We start from the raw sequence: 25,990 nt of genomic DNA, 5'->3' as shown, positions 1-25,990 counted from the left end.
AAACTACTTAAAAAAGAGGAGGATTAGAGGTGCAGGTTTTAGGACTTCAAGACTATGGATTCGTCTTTTATTGATTTCAAAGGGCACTATTTGATGAGCTTCCCCATCTCCTGCACCATTAAGCACAAAAAAGGACATCAAGAAGGCACTTACTCTCCTAGACTTCGTTGGCAAAGGATGGAAGCATTAAAGAAGAGTGGAAAGCATTGTATCAGACATTTTAAACACTGTTTCACAGCAGCTACACGAACAAGGCAAGCATCAGAAAGCAAGCAGTCATCAAATGCTAAGCTAAAGAATCTCTTGGCTACTTAGCAGCAGCTCACGTGGTGTTAAGAAGGTTGTAAAACTGATGGCTTTACATTTGGATTAAGAGTATGTAATCGCTTAATGATCATGGATTACAAGAGCCAAAGCTGCTTGCTTGAGGTCAGGGGAAACGCCTGAAGTGAGAAATGTGAGAAAGCAGAAAGGAAGTATGAACTTCCACAGCCAGTCACCCAAAGAATTACTTAGTATGGATGCTTGTTTTCGCCAGTCTTTTAGATGCATGCATGATGAGAGCAAAATCATATCAGTATCAGTAGTTTTTTATTTTAATATATATCAGCATCAGACAGCTGTTTAGATATGACAGATCTTAAACGGATATTTGGTGACATGAACATTTAGGTTGATGCTGGGCTACTGTGCTAAAATGTCATTTTATTTCGTTTTACTGTATTTGTATACCTCTAATAATACATGTAATATTTACTAATTCAGGTCCAGTCCCAGTTTCTACATTTCATAAATGTTAATGTATCAGCATTGGCAGATTTGTACATAAAAAAAACTGGATACTGGCAATTGCTCACAATTCTCATATCAATGTATTCCCACCCAAAACACTTGAAATATTAAATAAAACAATAAAAAATGCAAGTTAGTGTCTAGTTTAAGGTATTTAAATCTATAATGTATACATTTTGAAAGTTTTAATGTATAAAAAATTACAAAAAATATTAATAAATTGATATATTATTCCAAACTTGTGTATTAGGTACAAATATCATTGCACCCTGCAGTTATGATTTATGTTTACTACTTTATATGCTATCTATGTAACACTTCTAAAGTGGCTGTTAATCGGCAAAAAGCATACTTATAAGTTCGCTTCATCAGGTTTTGAGTTTACTCAAATAACCTTGAAGACACTTAGTACAGTATACATATTCTTATTACTGACTGTATGTACTTGAAAGTAACCTATAACATGACTTGAAAGCACAATTTCAAGATCATTTTTAAGAATGCATTGAGTGTGCTCCAAAGTAATTATACTTTACATATCAAAAGTAAAAAGTAAACATCCTTAACACAGTGTAATTCTCCCCAAGTATTCTATAGTACACCTAGAGCATATGTGAAATTTTGAATTTACAGTGTGTATAAGAACTGAACTACCCAGCAGTGCGCCAGCAATCATCCATGTTAAATGAAACCTGGTCCCGACCCCTGCTGGGTCTCTCAGAATAGGACTAAGCAGCGCTGATGTAAAGTGAACTGAGCAGAGAGAAGCTGGGCTTACCTCCTTCTGCTCCACCTGAAGCGCTGTCTTCAGCACATCTCGTAACTGTGTGAGCTGCCTGCGCTCCTCGTCCTGAGCCTGCTTGATCTGAGATAGAGTGCAAAGTTAGCAGTGTCAGCAGGGGGGAAAAACACAGGAACAAAGAAGAGTTTTTCCAGCTCTTTTAAGATCGTATATGTAGATGAATAGTTCAGCAAACAAATTCACATAATTTTTTCGACGTTTCGAAATTTGTCTAAAATTATTGCACCCTTGCCACAAGCCACATCAGGCTGACAGGTAATCCCAATAGACTTGCTTATGCGGTTTCTGACACTATGATATACTCTTATCTATAAAAATGGACAAAAGTATGGAAAATTCAGGCCTAAAGATAACTGTTACTACTACTTTTAGCTATGCTTCTATTTACTTTTCGATCATTTTAAAGATAACTATTTTATATAGTTCCAGATACCACATAAGTATGTCTATTAGAGATTACTTAACACGCTTTTAGGTATGTGTGTGATTTTTTTTCCTATTTCCTTAAGTTTCTAGTGCCTACGTTTCTAGAGGGGGTCTGTTCTTATAAGTAAGTGTTGCTATTAATGATAAGAGAACAATTCTTTTGCATGGTTCGTCCGTATAATGTGTTTCCATGCAGAATAGTCCTTACCACAAACCGAGTTGCTAATAGCAATCAAACCTAAAAAAAATGGCTATGCTAATGATCCACTCACCGTATGCAAGTCTGTGGCCAGTTTTTCTATAGAGGGTTTGAGGTTATCCACCGCCTTCAGGCCATCCTGAAAGAAACTGAGAGACAAGATGTCCAATCAGCTTTAAAATAGCATTAAATTAGCATTGAATTTTCCCCAAGAGCTAGCTGACCTTCACTCATACACGCACAGACACACAAGGGCACTCTCTCCACAGTGTCTAAAAAATCTCTCTCCAAGTAGCATTTTTCTGCTGACCTTCTGAAATAATTGAGCAAAACCTACAGGATGAGGTCATCTCTAACTTTTTTAATGTGGCAAGTATCTGTCCTCTGTCATTCTACTGCAGTTAGAGAACAAGAATATTTTTAGCATATAGCTGTCATATCAGCTGATAGGATTTTCATAGACAAAATCAGTCTTATTCTTCTGAGACAGAAGTTTCTCCTATTTAATAAACATATTATTATTATAATCAAACTAACATCAATCATTGAATGACATTTCAAACCACTCTGAATGACATATTTCAGAGTGTTTTGATGTGAGATGGTGCACTGCAGGGTTGTGATCTCGATAACACAGCCACTTTATTTATCCAAAATGACCAGTGAATGACCAGTTTTTATACTGTTGCTATCAGAACAAAACCTCATATCTCCAAAGAGGTAACTCTGTGGGAGACAGTAAAAACATAACCTACAATGGAAGGTAACAGAACAAGATTTTCAGCAGTTTTAGACCATTTCTATTTGTCCTTTCATCATGAAATTTTAACATGATGTGAAGTGTAGCTGCAAATTACACAAAACAGTAGGGAGATACAAGGTTTTTGTGTGACAGCAACAATATATAACATTGATAACTGCAAAACAGTCACAAATCAGGGAAATAAGTTGTTTGGTTACCATTTTGTCTTGCAATGCCCTGTATGTACCTCTCTGCCATGATTGGATTTAAAAAGTATTTCATTTAGGCCCAATTTTTTTTTTCTAAAACTATCATAAATGTCTCAGGCATCAGACAATGTATTTGTAACCATTTCACGTAAAAGCTTTCTGTGAAGTAGCTTTTAGTGGCATGCTTTGGATATCTAGTTCCTATCACTACTTGTGAGCAATTCACAACAACAAGAGCAATTCTCTAGACTGGAACAATTTATATAAACTACTCTTTGTTTGTATCTTATCCAATTCAAGTTGCACTATGTAAGATTTGGGGATTTAGAGACCTCTCTGGTGAAATGCGTAATTGCATGCAACACACGGAACAACATTAGTTGTGCTTCAGACCACTTCCATGACTGGAAGAAGGTCATGTCTTCTGACGTCATAAGTGAATATTCTACAACTGTCACCATATCTTCATCAGTATAATGTGGATTTTGCATTTGAGACCTAAACATCAAGCAGGACCTACTTTTTGAGGCTGTGCATGCAAGGTTTCATAAAGACATATGACGTGGTCCGAAAAACTCTTGCAAAATCAGGCCCAACACCTGACTTTTAAATGACTATTTCAGGCTTTACAGGGTGACTCAAAGCAACGCATGCACACACCATATTTTAGTGCCTTTTTTCTCTTGACTCAGTAACGCTACTTCTTTCAATTTTAACAAAAACATCTTACATAGTGCAGCTTCAATTATGGAGAAATTTTGAAAAATAAATGGAATTTCCCTTTTAATGTAAATAAATGCTCATTTAAGTGTACTCTAGACCCAAAATCAGCACAGTCGATAAGAGCAGAGAAGAGAGGTCTTACTTGCACTGTGCATGGAAGTACTTGATGAGATTCTGCAGCAGGTCCACACCTTTCTTGATTTTAATCTCATTCACTTTGAGCAGGTACTGAAATGAAAGTATCGACCAGAATGAGGCACAGTGCAGAACAAATGGGTCAAAGCGTAAACATGTGGCATCAATGGAACAGTACTAGTGGCTAAATCTTTTCCAGACAGAAACTCAAGTAGAGTAATATCATATTTTCAAGCTGAGCAGAAAATTACAGCCAGCTGCTATGTAGTACATTTTGGAAAACTTTAAATTACTTGTGGAGATGCTATGACACTTCGAATTGTGTAGTTCACCACAAGAAGCATATTTTGTAACAAGATTTTGTAACAAGATCTCTATAATGGTAACTTCAAAGGTCAACATGAAAACTTTCTTTTAATGTATGTTATTATAAAAGGATTTAATTTAATTCATTGTTCGCTTCATCATCACAAAGCGTTGCTGGGATTTTCAAAGCATTTAAAAATTTAATAAATTAAAAAAAAAGGATTTTGATATGACAGTGATAATATACTGCAGTGCAAAAAAGCACAACTCAAGTTTTCTCTTCAGTCCATATCTCTTATGGTCAGCTTTCTGCCCCTTTTACTGACCTCACACATCTGAAGCTGAAAGAACCGCCTCTCTTTCTCCATCTCCTCTGCGATCTCTGCTCCGCTGATCTCCGTCCGGATCATCCCGTGCTGCCGCGCATGCTCTTTCTTCTCCTTCTCGATCTTAGTGCTGCATGGAGACACACAAGAGCCCCTTATTACCTAAACACTAACAAAGGCATTTAAACGTATGCAAAAAGTGCCAATCATGCAACAAGGCATTCTTTTCCATATGCTATAGCAGCATACTGGACCCTATTAATGGATGCAGGGTTTCCTCCTTAAGAAGGAAAGCCAGACACAGTCACAGGACTCCAGAGCTAGCATTACAGCTTTAGTGAAGGCCCATCCTTTCCTATATTATAGTCCAGAATTAAATATTTCTTATGCAAGCAATGCCAGCAGATAATCTAATAATTTGTACTTAATGGCCATTTTGAATGGAAATTAAATAAATCAAGGAATCAAGCAAAATGTGTCTCTACCATTGAAAACAATAGTAAATGAGCCCCTCGAATCATTGCACGCTTGCCTCGTGTCAAGTAGTTAAGTACATTTAAATAATGTGCTTATGTGGTTTCCAGCACTGTTTGACATATTGTCATCTATAAAAAAAGCACAAAGGCATTACATGGGTTATTAATTAAAAAAAAAGGTCTGATTTTTTATTAATAACGGTTTGTCACACAGTGCCAGCAACATGCAAGTTAAAGCTAAAAACAAACATTTTTGAGTGTGAATGTGAGGTTAGTGATGCAAGTTAGATTTTTGCTTACTAAACTGTTCATTTAATCACAGCCAGATAAAATCTTCAATAGCATTTTATCTGAGTTCTCCCTGCCCTCCATTAACCTCTCCTACAGACTTACTCAGAACTACTATATCAGACAATAATGTTCTGGAAAAAACATGCTAAGTGGTGTTCAAATCAGCAGCAAATTTTCCTCAACCAAACTGATTTCCAACACTATATAAATCAAGGCAGCAACAAGCTCCTTTGTTTTGATGAGCCAGATTGTGATTGTAGCACCACTGTTCGCTCTGTCGCCTAAATTCTAGACGCAGCTGTTGTAAGTGATGCCAATTATTGCTACATCGGCTGCAAACAAGATTAGAAAGCTGTAATGTTTTGGTTTTGAAATTGTTGATGAACCCTAAATGCCTCCTACTTGGGCATCTTCAGAATTAAAAAAATATATTTACATTCATTTATTATGCTAAGCTGGTCTGAGATTTAAAACTGTGCACACAGGAAGACAAAAAGTAAGAAGTAGAATTAGAAAGCCCTTTAATAGCTGCCATTTAGGCCTTTGTGAACCACATTTGAGATGACCACCTCTGGAACCTGTGACCGAGTCTAAAGCCTGGTGGGTGTTCCATCATTTGTCAAAGACATTGACAAAACCCGAAGCCATTCTCCAAACCAAAAAAAAAAGGTAGATAAAGTGAGTGGAAACAGTGAAGGACAGACAAACAGAGTACCAGGCAATTAAAGGTGGTGTGTTAGCATGTGGCGGTATACAGTTGAATATTTTTGCAAATGAACTACAGTTCATTCCAGTGGACACTCAGGCAAGTAGTGAGGATGAGACTGAGTGACCGCACACATGCGGCCACAGCACTTCTGCAGGAAAACAAAAGGAGCCGTCCACTTTTTTCCTTTTTTCCCCCCACACTGGGTTCATTATAGTCAGCAACACACTGTCAACAAAAAAGGCAATTTCCTACCAGTGGCAGCGGTTCACATTACAAGAAGAAAAAATGTCCTCACGGGAGAACAGTAGCTGTCACTCACTTTTAAATAACAAGGCTAGGCAGACTGACTAAATCAGTCAAGAGAAGCCTGTTTCTTATCATGTGAGTTACTAACGCAACGGAAATTACATTCATACTGACACTGACATGAAATCAGTTGTGTGGTGGATCCAAAAATCCTATAGCACTAGATTTGCTAAGTGTTTGTTTTATATCAAACAATTTTATTCTATTTTTCTTCTCTGAGGTCCACTTGTGTCCACTTTTAACATTTGTCTCGTTTTATGTACCAAAATATTCATATGTCATTTTTACATGACCACTTTACCAACCTCTGCTAATCCCTTTAGAATTAAACTGGCTGGTTTTGGTTACCATGTGTTAAAGACTGATCTATGTAAATAATCTGCACTCTGACTGGCTGTCCTGTACTGTGCCTCTTTCAAAAAGCAGTCAGGACTGTAACACTCCTTATTTATTGCGAATGGGTGAGGCTAAATCTACATAGCTTAAATAGCTAGTGTTGTTTTTTGTGATATCTCAAAAGCAACAAACTCTACACAAACTGTTTTTGCAGCTTAGCTTCCATGTAAGGACTGTATGGACTACAGTGTTAGAGGTACGTTTTGAAATCTAACATACCTTTGAGTTAACATTAAGCTAATTATGCTGGTGCTATCAGGTTATTTCTATATTTCTTCAAAAACAAACTTTAAAAATTTTTTTTTTTTATCAGTCAAATCAAAGCAAATTGATGTTTCCTGACAAACACCTTTAACGCTAAAAGACACCGGCCCATTATTCTCCACCGAACACCAACAACCCAAACGCTGGGTTCCTGTGCCATACCTGCGTGTGATTCTTACATTCACAATGTTCTAGAATGTTCTCCTACATTCTCAGTACAAAGTTCTCCTACATTTACACTGTTCTAGAAAGTTCTACATTCCCACTATTTAGAATGTTCTCCTCCATTTCCACTATTCTACAAGCATTTGCACCATTCTAGAATGTTCTCCTCTGTTCACACTATTCCAGAATGTTCTCTAGTTGCACTGTTCTGGAACATTTTCCCTTATTGACACTGTTCAACAATGTTCTCCTCCATTCACACTGTTCAAGGATGTTATGCTTCATTCATACTGTTCTACAAAATCCTCCCCATCTTCACCAATGTAGAACACGCTCCTCCATTCACATCATTCTAGAAAGTTCTCCACCTTTCCCAATGTTCTACAATGTTTGTCTCCATTCGCACTGTTTAGAACATTCTCCTTCATTCCTACTGCTTTAGAATGTTCTCCCCCATGCAAACTATGTTCTCCTTCATTCACACCGTTCTAGAATTTTCTCCTCTATTTATACTATTCTAGAAATGTTATCCACCATTTAGTGTTCTACTCCACATTTGAGAATATGCATGGAGGAGAACATTCTAAAACATGATAAACCCAACTGAATGTTATACTTTCTTAAAATAAAATGTTTCCGAACGTTGTTCTAAAATGTTCACCTCCAATCACACTGTTTCAATGTTCTCCACTCATACTGTTCTAGAATGTTATCCCCCTTTTCACACTGTTCTAAACTGCTCTTTCATTCACATTGCTCTAAATTGTTCTCCATTTACATTGCTCTGGAACTTTCCCCTTGATGCTGACTGCTTTAGAGTGTTCACCTCCATTCACACGGTTCTAGATGCTCTTAATTTATACTATTCTAGAATGTCATCCCCCATTCACACTGTTCTAAAACGCGCTTTCATTCACATTTCTTTAGACTGTTCTCCATTCACACTGCTCTAGAACTTCCCCTTGATGCCAACTGTTTTAGAGTGTTCTCCTCCACACGGTTCTAGATGCTTTCCATTCGTACTGTTTTACAATGTTCTCGATTCATACTGTTCTAGAATGTCATCCCCCATTCACATTGTTCTAAAATGCTCCTTCATTCACATTGCTCTAGAATGTTCTCTATTCACACTGTTTTAGAACTTTCCCCTTGATGCTGACTGTTTTAGAATGTTCTCCACTCACACAGTTCTAGATGCTCTCCATTCACATTGGTTTATTTGTTTGGCTTGTCCGTTCTCACTGTGAAACATTAAAATCCCAACTGTTAACGTTAGAATGTTTGTACATTCTTAAAATAAAGGTTTCTAAATGTTTCTTGGCTTGTATGTGTGGTTCTAGGAAAAGACCTTCAGTAAGTATAGAAGAAACACATTATGTGGTCTAAGGTTCTTCAAGCCAGGCAACCTTATCTCTTATCCTAAGGCTCTTTGGAAAACCAACAGTAGTTTACATATAGCATTGCATCAAAGAACGTTTTCTGAAACCTTTATTTTTAAGAGGGTGTTTGTTGGGGAATGTTGGGTTGGTGTGCTTTGGGCTGTAGGCCACTAAACTGTATGAGGATGAGGTTTATTTCCTCTCTCTCTCTCCTCTACTGTGCTTAAGAGGTGTTCACACTGGCACATTCAGAGCTGTGATATTCATTAGTAGGACATCTGCACACAATCATCCACAGCCCAAAGCACGAAGAGCGCTTAAGAAATGGCTGCACAAATGACAGCTGACAGCTTTCGCACAGACGTAAAGATCAGAATGAGCTCACGCCGTAGCTGCAACAGCAATGACAGTGTGCTTAAGGATCAGCCAGAGTTTGTCTGAAGCACTGTGTTTCATTCCCCTCTGTCTGGAAACGCAGAGATACTTGTGATAAACTCCTACCAGAGATTAACTGAGAGGTTTTTTTTTTTTAATCAACAATCCCCAAGGCAAATGGAGTTGAAGTGACCGGGACAGAGGGGGGCGGGGGGTCTCAATGAAGCACTTGCCGACCTTAGCGAAATCAAGTGACTGATGACGGAAAATGACACGAACTAAATGGCACATAAAAAGCACCCTGGCTTCTGTTCATCTAGTCAAAAGGCATGTTATAGGAAAAATCATTACCCTTTCAGTAAAGAATGTCCTTTGCAGCTTGGAAAATATATGAAAATTGCTATAAAAAATCTCATACATTAAAGCGTGAATGATTAAAAAAAAACAATTAGTGTGACAGTCAATACTAGGAGAGGAGATTAGGTGATGAAAATAAGTGTTCATTATCTAAAGTGCTGGAGTCGAGCTCTAGCAACGTGAACATGGTTCAGTGATCACTCACATGGCACACACACACACAAGACAGGACAGTTAAAAGACTCAATAAATGAACAATTCGTCATCCTTCATTTCATTAGCTTATGAGTGCTAGCTTTGTGGTTAGATCTTTCTATGTGAACATTAGGACAGTATGACAGGACAATATGAGGTCCATGTCAACAATTAAACTCTACTTTCTATGGAAATAAGCAATAAGTACCCTTTAAATGAACTTATCAGGTGTGCTTCTCTGGTTAGCAAAGGTAGCAATATCAATGGAATCTGGTCAAAGATGAGGATGAAAATGACTTACACTTTGGTTTCGTAGTCCTTCCAGGCCTTATCGAAGGGCTTTTTCAGATCCTGCAAGGGACAAAAGCAGAGACATGAACATTTTTCCACTAGACAGTGTGGCAACTTACAGCTGAACCAATTTCGCATCACACAACAGAACTGTAAAAGTAAACGTGGTTCTATGGCAGTTACGTAGTGGTCAGATTATTTGTCACACAATGCTACTGTAAACAAACAGCCACAGCATCAATGCAGGAATTTCTTATCTACTCTTTACTAAGTGTTTGGGTTTATGTGAGAGTCAATGAAATTTCAGCCAGCTAATGGTTATTATTAATGGTGGTCATCTGAATCAAGTTACAAGTACAGTATGGCACCATTCACTTGAAGAAATGATGATAAAGTACAGATTTAAAACCGTTGGACCAGTGGAAAAATGCCATTACAGGCATAGGCTTCATTTTTTAGAGAAAGTCTTTAACTGATTCAACTATGTGCTCTAGTGGCTGTGACGCTATGGACGTTGGTTAAAGTATGCATCAAATGTATGAAATGTATAAAAGGCCAGCAACAATAACACTGCTAGACTGGCAGCCCCGGGCTGCTTCCTCAGCTTACTGCCGTTGTTAGATACAGTGCAACACTTTTTTAACAAGCACATGCTTACGTTCAAACCAAAATTGATGTTGACAAGGACTGTTCAATAAAAGGTGAAGCATATTTCTAATTACAAGTCACAGATAAATTCTCGACCCTCCCTGATGGAGGCACAAGTCCAAATGCACTGATTTTTTTGTCCATAGCGATGTTATAAGAAAGGCTTTTATTTAATGAAGAGGGTCATGGTTGTTGACTCTCTTCTCCAAATTTTCAACTTTTTAAGATTATTTTCTTTTTGTTTACAAATTGGTGCAATGCCTCATTGAGATTGAGATTGCATTACTTTTTAAGAACACTGTAAAAATGATTTGGTGATTTAGCTTACAAAAGTAAGCAACATAGTTGCCATGAATTTTTGAAAAGTAAATTAATAGAATAGAACAGTTTTACATTTTGTTGTCATGTTAATTGAAGTTCAAGGTACTTTTAAGATTTAAGATCTAATTTTAAGTTACTTACTTAAAACATTAAACCATTTTTACCCCTGCATAAGAGGGTTAATCTAGATTTCTAAACTGATACACACCCACAATCTTAATATTACAGACATCTGTCAATGATTAATCAACACTACAGGCATCAGCAGGAACTTATTAACTAACCATACAGAGCAGTATGTTAGAAGTAATAATAGTGTACGTATGTGAGGGTGACTGAGTGCTCACATTATTACACACATAACCCATTACATCATGGTTATAAAGGCACAGTGCACTAATATTCAGTCATGACCGAATGCTGTAAGTGGAGACCTGTTCCGATTCCAGACAAAGTGCCTTTTTATTGGTCTATGAAAGTCTTTGACAGTGGTGCCTGGTTTCAGCTCAGGTGTTTTATGTTGTATGATGGGTGCAGAACAGGGTGGTTAAAACTGAATATTCATTATTAAAAATGACTGATTTAATAACATTACAGGAACATCAGAACGATCAGTTTATATTTAAATTTTATTTAAAATTTCACACCCCATACATTCCTCAGTATGTATATAAGAGAATAAGGAGAGCAAGAACAGCATTTCCATACCGGAAGAACAAACCCACACAAACAAAGATCCACTAGAGTTTCAGTTCGAGCTCAGATGGACAGGCAGACGAAAATCATTTTATATCTTAATACTGTTGAGCAATATTTATGACAGTCCTTGAGCTCTATAAACTATACAAGAGTCTGAACCTCTTATCAGTTTATTTAAATGCAGAATAGTCAAGACTTGTTATAGCAAACATTTCATTCACTTAAATGCCCATCTGCACATTCAACCAGGGGGGAGGGAGAGCGGTAGGTTAGTCATGTTAGTCACACAAAAAACAAACCGCAGCAAAAGAAACTTGAGGGTATCATAAAAAACCTTTAGAGCCCACATTTATTGCTAGTGATAGTAAAAGCATGTTGTGAATTTACAGTAGACACTCTTAGCTCATACAACAAACAGATAAATTCTTGAAAGTGCAGATTTTAACCTTTGAATCAATGCCAAATTTGTGTTTGTAAGTTGAACAGAAGATGGTTTTGTTTTGTTTTACGGAAAGAAAAAAATTTGCCATTTCTCAACATCAAAACAAACAGAGAAAAAGAGCACTCAAACCTGTCAATACAGAGTGTAAACGTAATTCATTATGCCACTGTGTAATTACTTATGAGGTTATATTTATATAATACAGCAAACTGACAATAAATACACTAAACAACTTTATGTTGACTCTCTGCGTAAAAAAAAATATACACTGAAATTGTACAGGACAGTGAGCAAATGAACAGCAATAAGAGATCAGTGTGGCACCTCCACAGCCCTACACTCTTAAAAATAACAGTTCCTAAATCATTGTCATTTAAAAACATTTCTTTAAAGAACCATCCACTGTAATTCTTTAATAAACCCTATAATCGGGACATTGTGAGCTCAACCCCCGGTGATGCCACAGCCATCCGTGGCCGGGAATCCAGCAGAGCCTAACTTGTCTTGCTCTCTCTGGGAGGGCAGGATAACCCTCCTTCTCCCCTCATCACTCAGCATGAAACAGTACAATACTAAAGAACCATACATGAGCTTTTGTTAGCTGATGTAACAGAATTGGCAGTCAGCATCAACACACTCCAGCAGCGCTGAGCTGTGAAATGATGCTTCCATTATCAGCAATTCAAAAAGTGATAGAGCTTCATGTGACTCAGAGGAATCGCTGCTAGTGTTCACCCTAGCATCGTGTGATGGGGGTGACCTACCTAACAGGTGGGAATCGGCCACTGAATTGGGAAGAAAATTTTTGGTTAAAATTCAAGGAAGCCTAAAAACTTTCAGACACTGAAATATTTTGTCCAAAAATGGTCAAAAGTGGCACTTTTGGTTTTTGGCCAAAAAAGAAAAAAAGGCAGAAAATTTTGCCCCCAAAAAAACACCAAAAGATTAAATTGGGTTAAAACAAAGTGTCAAAATCTAACATTTTAATAGTAATGAAAATGAGAGATTAAAAACAGAGTTTTTTCCCATTTTTGGGGCAGGAATTTTCATTTTGGTGCATCACTAGTAAAAATCAGAGTGCACTTCACATAAAACAATTCGGTTGACCTGAGCTACAATGACATCAGCTGAGCTGTGCAGTCACTCCATTACTCCACATTGGAGAGAGTTTTGATAGCATTTACATGGGTGATTTTCACAAGTCAGTGAGTTTCAAAATGCAGAGAGACCCTCTCCACTGCACCCAGGAGCATCCTACAGCGGAAAAGCTCAGATAGTCTGTTCTAGAAACATCTGTGTGGTTGGAAACTGAGCTCAGAATTAATCTCATGCACACACACTTATGCACGCAAGGGCGTGAAACAATGGAAGCAGTGGGATGGTGGTCCGCTTCAGCGTTTTTTGATATGACATCAGTGCCGCATGTGTGTTTTCCCAAGGCTCACACTGCTGCCGACTCAGCACTTCCCAGCAGTCCCCACTCCAGATAAACAGCAGGGTTAGGACATAGGGCAACGAGGTCATTCACACACTGTACTGCTACTGTTAATGTTGAGGAACACTTGATTTCCATTTATAATCATTTAACTGTGGTTACATAATTCCATATCTAAACACACAGTCATGTAATAAATATCAGACGTCATCACTTTTGACTTTTTCCCCTTTTGTTTTGATGTTACAAAACAAAACATGCAACAATATCTTCATCAAATTTAAACCACTATAAAGTATCTCAAGTTTTACTTAAGAAAACACATAACTGACTGTTTACAAAAGTCCCACTTCCCATAGTCACTGTTGCTATGCCTGCCAATGTCTCAGCTCAGGCTACCTGGTAGCATCTGTAGTATGAAGGAAAATTTAGAAGCACACAGAAGAGCTGAACGTTTAATTATTCGAAAATGAACTGGCTCTGATGTTCAACACGATGTACATGTTGTCCGGCTTTACACAGAGAAACTTTCATGCAACTTGTGGCATGCATGTTATGAGTTGCATGCAACATAATTTCCAGGCAACTTGACAGTTACATGATGCAATTCAAAAACAATTAAAATTTCTTGCTTAAAAAGTTCGTTTTGCCACATTGTGTCATTCTCGCTATATTAAGTCAACTGTTTGGTCATTCTGTCAAAGAAGCACTGCAAGTTCATCAAGTCACTGTGTCTCAATCTGCTCTGTGTAAAATCAGAGGCATTAAAAGATTCGATCACATGATCAGCGTTTTGATTGGCTGTTTCATGAAACCTGGCCAATTTAAGCTGAGATAGTTGCTACAGTTGCAGTTGAGTTTCAATTCCGTATGCAATTTAAGTGCAATTTAGTTACATTTTAGGTTTCAAGCAACTAAAATTGCATGAAAGTTTTACTGTGTAAAGCAGCCTTACCCACTGGACATTATGCAGCAAGATGTCATGTCTAACAAGAAAGTTGTCTTTTGTCTTTCAGCAAACTTACTTAAACGATAGAAATAACAGTTTGCATACAAGTACTTTATTATTATACATTAATATTTATGGTATAATTGCAAATGTGAGCACTGTACAGTCCTGTTTAATTTGACTAGTTTATCAAGCTAAATGTGAACTGCTAGGTTAAAAAGCTAATTTGGCTAACTTGGTTTCCTTATATAAGATCCTCCATTAGATATTATATTAAAATGCAAGCGTAAGTGTGCTTGTTAATATTTTTGGTGTTGAGCTGTGAGTGTGGGCTTTCACATGGTTTAATCCAAAACTTTCAGCTTCAGGAATGAAATAACGCCACCACCCCTCACAGTCACACTTTCCCACCATTTCTTAGTCTATAATAATTCCAACTACTTTACTACCACTGCCATTTTCACTGCAGGTTTGTCTGAAGAGTTTTGTCATAGCTGTTCCTTCTCTGGACAAAGGAAGTACCATTTAGTGACTGGTGGGTTTGAAAGAGAAGTCACTCAAAGGGTCAATTTGAGGTTTTAAAGCTGTACTTTTGACAAAACTTGTTCTTATATTCTACAAAGATTATTATAAAATACTGCTGATATCTGCGATAAATGGTATTATATGGTGTTGTGCTAGCAGTACCAGCTATTTTTCAATCTAATTAACTCTGAATGTGTTAAAAAACTGATGATGTCATGGAAAGGTGTTGCTGAAAAACAACCGGGAGCAACATGGCGTTCATAATCATTCCACTGTGAGTTTGGTTACTTCTTTGAAGTCAAACAGGCTGTAGTGGCTGGAGCGTGAAAGGCACAGGCTGGGTTTAATGGCTCGAGTGACAACATGCACCAAGGCCTATAATCTTAATCCATTAGTGTCCAATCAGAGCAGAATCAGCATGTTAGCACACTGAGCCTTCACAGAATATTAACACTCAGTAAAAGCCTGCCTAATTTAGGGCCTTGTCCTTACACTCACCCTTTAAGAATAAAAGTGGAATAAAGTGGGATTTATGTTTTAATGCGAGGTTAAAGGGACAGTTCAAGCAAAGCTAATGTAGAACCAGATTATCTGAATGTCATGCTAACTGATTACAGTTAGCTTTTAGCATTCTGTACTATTAGTCCACCCCACTGGAGTGCCCGTATGTGTGCCCACACAATTCAAAAGACAAGTAGGTTTTAGGTTCATTGACTGATTTTGGAAAGGTAAATAATATTATGTGTGTGCTGTAGATGTTGTGATCCCTGGTTCCTATCACCAGCATGGTAAAGAAATCCAAGCTACGTTTCTCTACAGTGAACCATTTCACATCCAACTACTCTAAATGACTTTGTTTACATCTCAACCATTGAACTACACAGAGATTTGTAAGACTGGTGGAATTCCACTTTAAGTTAATGAAAGCAGGGGGATGAATAAAGTAAGGAGAAAAAGTAAAGTGGGGTACATGTAGGTAAATGAGAATCCAAGCATGAAATTTAAACCCGACCCGAGTCTGACATGAGCAGCCCGGTCTCCTCGGATTCAGACAGATATTTCAAGCTCTGGGCACAATACACGGCTGTCAATCAAAACAGGTTATCGGCATGTATTAGTCCTGCCCAAGTGACAGTAACTGTTTAATACTAAAGGGTAAGAGAGTCTGTAAAAATGGTCATTCACAATTAATAATGACTATTTTTGGTAAGTATATTGAAGGGAAAAATAAAATACAAAGAAAATGTAAGATATGGTTCCTTTAAGCTTTATGTGGTTTCAGTCATGGTGGTAAGAGATTTATTCCGATGCTGCACTAAAATGTATTACCCATTGTTTTTTTTTGTTTTTTTTTCAGCTGACAAATCATCCCTATCCAAGTAGCTGTGAATGGTCATGAGCTCATAGGTGTTGAGTAAGTTGGACAGGAAGTAAAAAAGCTTTCATTCAGTAAAAGTGTCGCACTGTGTCAGAGCTGATCTCAACAAGAGCCGTGATGGGCGTCTCGCTGGAGGAGCCAGCACTGTCGTGAAGGGACATCTCCCTGAGAGAGGTTCACTTTTCACAGAGCTGGGCCCCTTCACCAAGGGAAACGCACAGAGAGAGAATGGGAGAGGGAGGGAGAGAAGGAGGGAGTCTCCAGGGAGACGAGACGGAGAGCGGAGAGAAGCAGCCTCATTAGGAGCAAAATCACATCACGCTCCCCGCGGGAGCTAACGAATCACAGTCACATGGTGCTGAGGGGTCAGGAGGTCGGGACAGACATTAATGGGGGAAGACGGCCTAAAAGAGCTCCAAACACTCAAAGCAATCTGTCCATCAGTTCGCTCTCTCTCTCTCTCCCTCTCCCTCTCCCTCTCAGACATACTGCATGACAAATCACACCAGTACAAGACTCAGTAATGTTTACCTGAGGCCTGCTTGCCCTTTGTGTTTAATCATGTCCATTACTGTTGTGAAAATCTTTGCTCAAGGCTTAATATCTTGGGGTTAAGAAGTGGTAGTGCAAAGGCTGATAATCCACTGCAGGATATGTGACATAATAATGTGCTTCAGGCTTCAGGCAATAGAAAAGCTTTATATATTTAGTTTTAGATAAGTCTTAGATATTTACATGATATTTACATGATATTTACAAGACATTTTAACAGGATCGCTATTTTTTTTTCTTCATCTGCTTTATTATTAAATATACACCATATGTCTAAAGGTGATTCAATCAAAAAACTACAGTTTAATATGTTATTTGTCATGTTATGCAGTATTCTGGAGAGCAGCACATATTACACAAATGCCCAGCATGTATTAAGCAAAGACATCACACAAATCCCTGTGGTGTTAACCAATCCTAACAACTAGCCTAGCCACTGATCTATAGAGCAAGAAATAAAGACAAGCTAGCATTAGTGTAACGTTTAGCTCGGCCACTGAACTAAATTGTAAAGAAAATAGTGATTCTGTCTTTATTCGGCACAAAAAGGATGCCAGAGACAGGACTTTTACCCTTTCAGCCAGAGAAATGAAGCCAAAATGAGGTGTCTACATAACCATTTAGCTACCTTACCAACTGTAGCTTTTAGCTCTCTGTTCTCATCTGATGAGTCATTTCTGTTCAGTAATCCATTCTGTTCATTATAATGACATATTGACTTCCTGTTAGTAATGTTGGCTATCTGGCTTCATCAAATTACTGAAAACAATAAATACATTATAATGAAACCTACTTGTTCAGTAATATGGCTATAAAAATGCACCACTGCTGAAATGGATAAATCTTTCTTTAGGGTAAAATTTGCGCTAATAAGACAAATGCGATCAGTAATGATTAACTACACAAAATAATGTGATAAATCATAATTAAGCATTTTAATTGTGTGATAATATATCATCGATTTTTACAAACATTATTTTTAATGTAAGTCAGTGTGGTTTTTTTCTAAGAACTAATTTCTATTGGTTCATTCATGATGAAATTTTGACATGATTCTGGGCTCAATTGATTCAGAGAAATAAAAAAAGAAAGCATTTATTCTACTTCTCACTGTACTGTATACAATGTATGCAGTGTACACTGCACAGTATGAACTGTAATGCCAACAGGCCAGACATTGTAAAATGACAGACCATTAGAAATCAACACCATAAGATGCAGCTAATAATCTCAAATGGAGTTACTTACCCCCTTAACCCCTTTCAGATCCCCCTTCAGCAGACTGTCCAGAGGGAATGTGATGATGTTGTTCATGTTCTGAAACTAAAACAGGAAAAGCGCATTAAACAACTCTTATTGCACTCTTCCCTGAGCTTCAGCTTTCTGTTTCGATGGAGATTCTAATTATGTGGAGAAACTGAGCCACAACAGCTCCAGGGAAGCAAAGTGCTTTCTCTCAGTAGGATCCTGATTAGCAGTTAAACAGCGCACATTCTGAATACAAACTCGGCAACAGGGAAATTAATCGGCTATGTAATATTTAACCAATAACATCAGCCAATATAATTGTATATGGACAAAAATGAAACACTCCAATCGTTTCAGTTAAACAGAGCTTTCCTGGTGGATACGCCTGTCAGTTGTCAACTGTGAATTACACAATGACTAAGTTTGCAGTTATCAAATTTCTTAAAATCAAATAAACAGTGTGAAATAATATAAATATTCTCTGGGAGCTTTCCAGAACTCTTTTTTTTGTCATCTGTTAATTAGCTCATATTTTTCCTTATTTTCCTCAGGCTTCTTCACATAAAGATTTTTGTGCTATAAAATATTATCCTATCAGATTTAGATGTGTGTTTATTGTAACCATGATAATGTTTTGCGTTCAAGTTTGCCAATATCTGCCATTTCAGCAGCCTCAGTAATAAAACCATAAAAATCCTCAACGATGAGCAATTCTCCACACATTTGTGTGCATCTACTTTGGGGTTTTAACAGGATTTTCTGTGATACCGAACATGAAACTTTAATATCAGGCAATTTAAAGAACATCTCGAGTGTCTGGGACTACTTAGATCAACAGTCAGATCAACAAAAGTAGAATTATAGTGAAATGAACAGGAGATGTTCATGAAAGCTGATCCACCACATAGGCTGATGATTGAGGATTACATTTGGGCTCAAGGGTCCCAACACATTAACAGCAGGAAGGAAATGTGCACAAAATCCATTTGCTCTTCAAGCCTTGAGTCACACACACACACACACACACGGTGCTCACCAGGTTCTTGAAGAGGGCGGTGAGCTCCTTGGTGAAGACAGAGAACTTGAGGAAGGCTGAGCCGAGGTCAGGGTCATCCCGGTACACACAGTTCTCCCCGAACTTCTCCAGAGCTTGAGTGTACTGCTCCTCGTTCTCCACATGAGCTGAAAGGAAAACAGCCAAAATATGAGCTCAGCACTGAAACCCCCTTTACAAGCAGCAAGAACACTTCCTTTTTATAAACTAGCGCTTTGGACAGTGTAATGTAGTGACCCTTAGAAGCCCACAGTTATTGTTGTTTCTATATATTCAATTAGAGCTGAAACATTTATTGCTCATATTAAAAATCGCAATTTGAAAGAGAGAAATTTTCAAATTGTAAAAGCTGCAATTTAAATTATACCTATATTATTTAGTGTTGCCAAAAGTTTGGAATGGGGAAATTTAAACTAATAACATAGAACTCACAGGCTGGAACACTACATTTAAAAATGGATGTGATATAAAATAATTGCATTTTAATCCTAATCTCAATATAATCATAAAGTAGCCCCTCTCCTACCTAACACACAAATATTCATACGTAGAATCTGAACTTTCTACAGAATTGCAAATGCTTATTTCAATGAGCAACACATGAGAAATGATTGAAGGGTTCCATATTTTCTCACACTTTCTTTCTTCATGTTCTACACTATTGAAAGTGGACAAATATCAGTGCCACATTATGATTAATATTCAGAGTGGCAGAAATGGCAAACGTATCAGATCACGATTTTTAAGGACACCTTTAAAGAGATTTATAAAAACTGCTATCAAAAACTCTGGGTACAACTCTGGGTGATTTTTATTCAACATTTCAGATCCAGCACAACACCAAAACCAGTTATACTGGACTAACAATGCTCTCTTTTTAACAAAACATGGAGCTGTTCAGTGTACTGATGATATCCACAACATGCTCAGAAAAGCATATTATGAATAACAATATTAACATTTATCACAATAATGATGAAATATTGTTATGTTAACCATCTCTAATTAATACAATCTTTATTAAAGAAATAAAAAATGTTTTATATTAAGTGTCTTTTCAAAAATGATATATCCAAAACTGTTACAAATGCATACACAGCGTTGTGGAATGAAACTGTTAAATTAATCATTGCCTTTCAAGGCATTTAGACTAAGAGGGACCTAAGAAGGTTAATAAAACTCTGAAATTGATGGTTTGAGTGGTTGGCAAAACGTTCTCAACCTTTTACAGCAACTGACCACAACACAGCATATGATCATCACAAGGACTGGCAGCGAACAGATACAAATATGTATTGAGCATATCAGGGTGCTGGAGCCCCACACAAATGCACAGAAAGAGCCAAGAGGCTGAAAGAAAAGGTCTAATGTTGGACTGTCATGATTAAGCTACTGAACTCCATTAACTGATTAAAAATTTCCAACTACATAAGTTAATGAATCCTCTACAGAGAACACTTCTGCACATTTTAATGCAAAATTAAATTGAGTTTATTTGCTGAATTGAACTAATTGGGGAAAAATCACAACACAAAATATGGCCTTTGTAGAAATTAATTTCATATTTTTGTTATATTTTTCCAATATGTTAAACTCAGCAAATAAACGGAAATTGTGCACTAAATTTTGAATATTTAAGTGTGTTCTCTATAGAGGATGAGTTAACTTATTTTCACTTAGAAAATCAACAAAACGTGATTTAATGAGGAGTGTTCAAACTTTGGTGTACAGCTGTACAAAATCTATTTAAAAGGCTTCTTAGTTCGAAAGGCTATTTATGCTATTGTTCAGTCAAGTCTAGTTCCATTGTTTGGCTGTTTTTCAAAACCAGAAAACAATCAACCAAACAAAACAATCTGTATTTTCTTCAATAACTAATATAATCAATAGTGACGGGCCTAATCTAATGCTGCTCATGGTGTAGAAGACTGAGTTCTTTCTCACTATCAAATAACTCTGTTATCTCCCTTGATTTTGGCTTCTTTCCTTTCACTCCTATTGTGCTGAACCAGAAACACACGGGAGCTGTTTATTATTCCAAACCCTTCATTCCCACTTTCTTCCCATTGTTACTGTGAGATGAGAGCAAAAGCCCCTGATAGAGTGCAATGGAAATTTAAACATATATCCAAAAATCCAGAACTTCCTCTTAGTCCTACAAAACACAACTCATCTTTCCCTATCTACATCCCCACTGGCCACGGCCGCAAAGCTAATGTTGAGACAACTTCCCAAAAGGAAAACAGGCAATCAGTTGATTCCCCGACCACACTGGAAATGCTCCAGTGTTGTTAACAATTAACTCTCTTTTCAGTTGGCCTCTTGGAAAGTGTGTAACACACAAGCCCAAACACGTCGTACAAGTGTATTTCAGGCTGTGTATGTGTGCTTAGTGGGGGTTGCAATCAACACCTGTAGTGTTTACAGGTCTTGCTTGTATGTGCTAAGCCTGCTTCCGTGCGTATGTTGATAGCCAGGCCATGTTCCAGCACTACTACAGCGAACTGTAAGATTTAAGAGGACATCAGCTCACAAATAATAGTTGTTCATACACAGGATTTCCTACCAACCTTTTCACCGGTGCTGCAACTGAAACGGATCTCTACTGCCACATTAATACTGCGCTATAGAGGAGAACTATCTAGTTTACTAAATAACAGTGAAAACACATGACAGTCTGTGTCAGTATATATCATTCATTCATTCATTCATTCATTCATTCACCTAAGCAGCTTATCCTCCTGGGTTGTTGGGGGTGGGGCTGGAGCCTGTGCTCACTGGGCAGAAGGCAGGAAACACCCTGAACATGTTGCCAGTCCATCACAGGGCAGATACTATGACATACACAGTCACACACACTTTCACACCTAGGGGCAATTTAGCATTAATTCAAACGGCCTGACTGCATGTCTTTGGACTGTGGGAGGAAACCAGAGCACCCCAAGGAAAAACTTATGAAGACACAGGGAGAACATGCACACAGAAAGGACCCTGGTTGCCCGGCCAGGGAATCAAACCCAGGCCCTTCTTGCCTGCCACCCCAGCATATATCAGTCACATAAAAACAAAAAAAGCCAGCTTCAGCTTCATATTCTGTAGACATGAGCGTAATGTTTTGAGGGTGTGTTCACATACAGCAGGCTTGGCTTAATTAAAATAAACCCTGGAGTGATTGCCCTGTTAGTGCAGTTCGTTAGAACAATGAGAACACTGGCATACCAACCCTGGTGGGCATCAAATAAGTGGACCGAGACTCCCAGAGGAGAACTCTGGTATGATTTGCTTCAAATATGAACACAAAAATGATCCAAAGACACATCCTAAATGTTCAAAACAAAGTCATCTCTTCTTTACATGTCTTCTTTGGTACATGCAACAGATACATTTCTGACGCTGTTTTAACACATGCATTTATCATCTCTTCATGAGCTCTGAATCAGTAACTATAAAATGGATAGCTTCGGTTGTAAAACGTTTCTGAAGCACATTCAAAGCTTTTATAAAATACGCTACAGATAGATAACACGTCGCCATGTGATGTTAATGCCTGATGTTTTTGACATCTTATAAAAGCAGTAAGACACTCAAGACCATATGTTCTCCCTGCTTTCTTTTGTGGGAAAACCACACTAACGTGCAGATGGCTTATTGCTCTAGAGTATCACAAAATTACAGCATGATTCAGAAAGTTCACTGGATATAATCCCAGTTACCGGGAAATCTGTCCAATATGTTATTCATTTTTTGCCTATCTGACTTTTGTTTGCATCTTTTGGTTCAATGTCAGTGTAAACGCTAGGTGAACCAGAACTACAAAGTAAAAACGTGCTTTGTTCCTGCTTTATTCAGGACAAGGAAACAGAACTACAAATGTAAAGAGGACAAAGACTGGGGAAAAAAAGGACAAATTAAGAAAAAGTACAAATACACAAAAGTGGGGGGCGTTTTTGGAATACATGGACATCCAAAATCATCATATTTGTTTAGTTAAGTGGATATTTGAATAAGGCATTGAACAAATGAGTTTTAAACCACCCATATTTTCTGGATTTAGATGTGAAGAACCTCATGAAGTAGAGGTTCAGGATATGGAAAAGATGCTTTGCATCAATGACACTGTGTTCATAACAATACAAAATGTTTCCTAGCTGAAATTAAAATGGGACCAAATGGAAATTGGATATTGTTAAAAATGGGACCAAGTATACTTGAGTGGATGCCAATATTCTTGGGGAGCCACCAGTGTGAAGGAATCACTGATCACTTCAGCAAATATGAACAAAATGAGGAACAAACTGCAACTACCTAAAAACAAGCCTATAATCTGTATGTTCCACTTGGCCCATCTTAACCCCCATACAGAGGCCAGCAGAACCCTGTTTAAGAAAACAAGTCTGCACTCTTAGCTATCACAAACTAAGACTAAGCAAGTGTTAGACTCTCAGTACAGGATAGTGTTACCACACGAAGCTAACACACTTTTGCTGACTCCGAGTTTGACACTGGTGTTTTCAGGACACAGTTACTTACCCCTGTACTAAAAACTCCTCATGATATGCACACAGGCAAGAATCAATAGCCTCTGATGAATAATACATGAAGAATAATACTGCCTACTTTGTGAGGATCAGTGTCGGAGGTCTCTCGCTCTCTCCCTCTCTCTCCCCCTCTCTTTGTCAGAACACAAAAAGGCAGGAAGTGAGGCAGTGGCGTGCTGTCATGTTGGAGCAGATCCAGAGTTGAGGCCATGTGGCCACAGAAGAAACATTCCCAAAAACAAAAGAGGAAGAATGGTAGACCAGGCAACACTCCAGCGGATCTGCGCTTTCATCTGTCAGACTGGACCTTGTTTAAACTGAAAGAGGCCTGAGAACCTGACCAGGTTTAACCTCTAAAATTCAGGGTTTATTCTTCAGTCAGTATTCTTGATGCGCATCACCTAGCACCTGTATAAGAATTATTCAGGAGCTATGATTATATTAACATGTAGTGTTATAGTATAGAATGATATAGTATTATGGGAAGGGGAGGGGAGGTCTGGGCCTGTCGACAGGTCCTAGGAGTTTAAAGGGTTAAAAAGCTCAGGATGTAGGAGAATTAATAAGCTTAGATAGGATTCTGAAAATAAAAGTCCTTTCATATATGAGCAACGGAACGTCTACCACAAAGCTGCAGAGAAGCCTGAACAGAGATCCCAAATATTGACAGAGATGCTAACTTTAGTGCTCAGAAGCTAAACTAAGACAGAGCACAAATAAAAACATCACCAAGGTTAGAATGCTCTGCTGGGAAACCTGCTGATCAGGAGATTTCTTAGAATTTCCAAAAAGAAATAACAGAAAGAAACAACAGTAATACAGCATGACACCAAGGCATTGCCAACAGGACCACAGCATACACATCTCTGCCAACATGGTGATTCTAGCTTGCTTGATTATGCTTCAGCTAAAATGGTTGCTTCTACTGTCTTCAGCTAGATCATGAACAACTCGGCGCTGTTTAAGTCTAATGTCTTACGATTTAGGTATAAGGTTTACATGAAGTAATCAGGGACGTTTTAAGTTGAGGGCAATGAAATTTTAAGCAGCAGATACGTGGCATACACGATGACATCATGCGAAATGATCTTTTTTTCTATTTTGACTTTTTGGATAATTTACATTAAACTCAACATGCCATAATGTGCTATGATGGCGAGAGTGGGTATTGGTGACGGTGTTGGTGATAGGAACCAGATGTTCTGATGTCTACAACACAAACATAGCCATTTCATCTACTATGCAACAGTTCTAGTGAACCTATTCTAGTTTTATATGTAAATCTGAAAAAAAAATTCGTTGGGGAGTATTTTGCCTTACAGCACCGTACACGTACCTCTCCACCAAGACTGGGTTAAAAAAGTTTTAGAGCAAAAGTTTCTCAAAACCATCATGAAACAATGTTTAAGGCATCAGGTAGTGTATTCATAACCATTTTACGTAATATCTTTTTGTGAGGGAGCTTATAGCGTGCTCAGACGTCTGGTTCCTATCACGACCACTGTGAACAATTCTGACTTGACACGTTTCTGTAAAACAAGCATTTCACACCAAACCACTCTGAATGATTTTGTTTACATCTTAATGAGTTCATTATGCAGAAATGTTCAAAAATCATTGAAGTTCCCCTTTAAGCTCAACAGGACCACTGTTGTACCTTTAAGCATATATTTACAGTGTTTGTACTTTAAAGGAATGAAATATAGCTGTACAGAACCCTTTTTTTCTGATCGTGAATCTTTAAAAATAAAAAGAAAACTAAGAACACCGTCATGCCTTGGCTGATCGAAAACATCCAGGGTTAGGCGAGAATTGTTTGAATCTGTTGTTCCGCCAAACTGTTCCTTTAACAGCAGAGGGGCGAGGCAGTTTGTTCACATGAGAAACAAAGGCAAGTCTCTGCTGCGCTCTCAGCGAGAGGGAGGGAGGAGAGAGACAGCGAGCGAGAGAGTGTGAAGTGCTGCTCGTTTCCAAACACCTGCTTCTCTGCTGTGACTCACCAGATCTCATTAAAGCCCAGACAGGCCACCAGACTCTGCTCTTTCCACAGAATTTTGTTATGTGGGATTCTTCAAAATGAAACCTTGACTGCTGTGAGGGCGTTAGCAAATGAAGTACTCTGGCACTGTTTAAGAACACAACAGAAACTTTGAATTGAAGCTTTGATCTAAGAGCTCAAAGGTTTTGTTTCTCTGGGGAAGAAAGAGGACTTGCGGTGCTTACTTATGTTCTAAACCTCAAAACTTTTCCTCCACGCTGCTCCTCAACTTTCAGCTTGATGCTCTTGCCACTTCATTTAATGCCGACCACAAGCGTTAGCCCTGGATTATGTGAGCA

General features: G+C 38.0%; 1 protein-coding gene across 6 annotated transcripts in view; it reads right to left on the bottom strand.

The window, feature by feature from the left end:
• asap2a (ArfGAP with SH3 domain, ankyrin repeat and PH domain 2a) overlaps positions 1 to 25,990 on the bottom strand; it is a 107,125-nt gene that overhangs the window by 30,405 nt on the left and 50,730 nt on the right. For 3 of the 6 annotated variants that reach the window (XM_036592924.1, XM_036592925.1, XM_036592928.1), the window contains exons 3-10: positions 19,098 to 19,243; positions 18,062 to 18,136; positions 9,875 to 9,924; positions 4,661 to 4,790; positions 4,036 to 4,121; positions 2,293 to 2,368; positions 1,571 to 1,657; positions 154 to 162 (exon numbers count right to left, since the gene is read on the bottom strand). In XM_036592924.1, coding sequence (XP_036448817.1) covers positions 154 to 162; positions 1,571 to 1,657; positions 2,293 to 2,368; positions 4,036 to 4,121; positions 4,661 to 4,790; positions 9,875 to 9,924; positions 18,062 to 18,136; positions 19,098 to 19,243 — 659 coding nt within the window. Of the gene's footprint in view, positions 1 to 153; positions 163 to 1,570; positions 1,658 to 2,292; positions 2,369 to 4,035; positions 4,122 to 4,660; positions 4,791 to 9,874; positions 9,925 to 18,061; positions 18,137 to 19,097; positions 19,244 to 23,645; positions 23,796 to 25,990 lie in introns of those variants that run through there. The other 3 variants (XM_036592929.1, XM_036592930.1, XM_036592927.1) reach the window with 3 other exon arrangements.

The sequence above is a fragment of the Colossoma macropomum genome, unplaced genomic scaffold, assembly GCF_904425465.1.
Source record: "Colossoma macropomum unplaced genomic scaffold, Colossoma_macropomum, whole genome shotgun sequence".
NCBI lineage: Eukaryota > Metazoa > Chordata > Actinopteri > Characiformes > Serrasalmidae > Colossoma > Colossoma macropomum.
The sequence above is the reverse complement of the archived record's forward strand: the minus strand, read 5'-3'. Positions and strand labels throughout refer to the sequence as shown.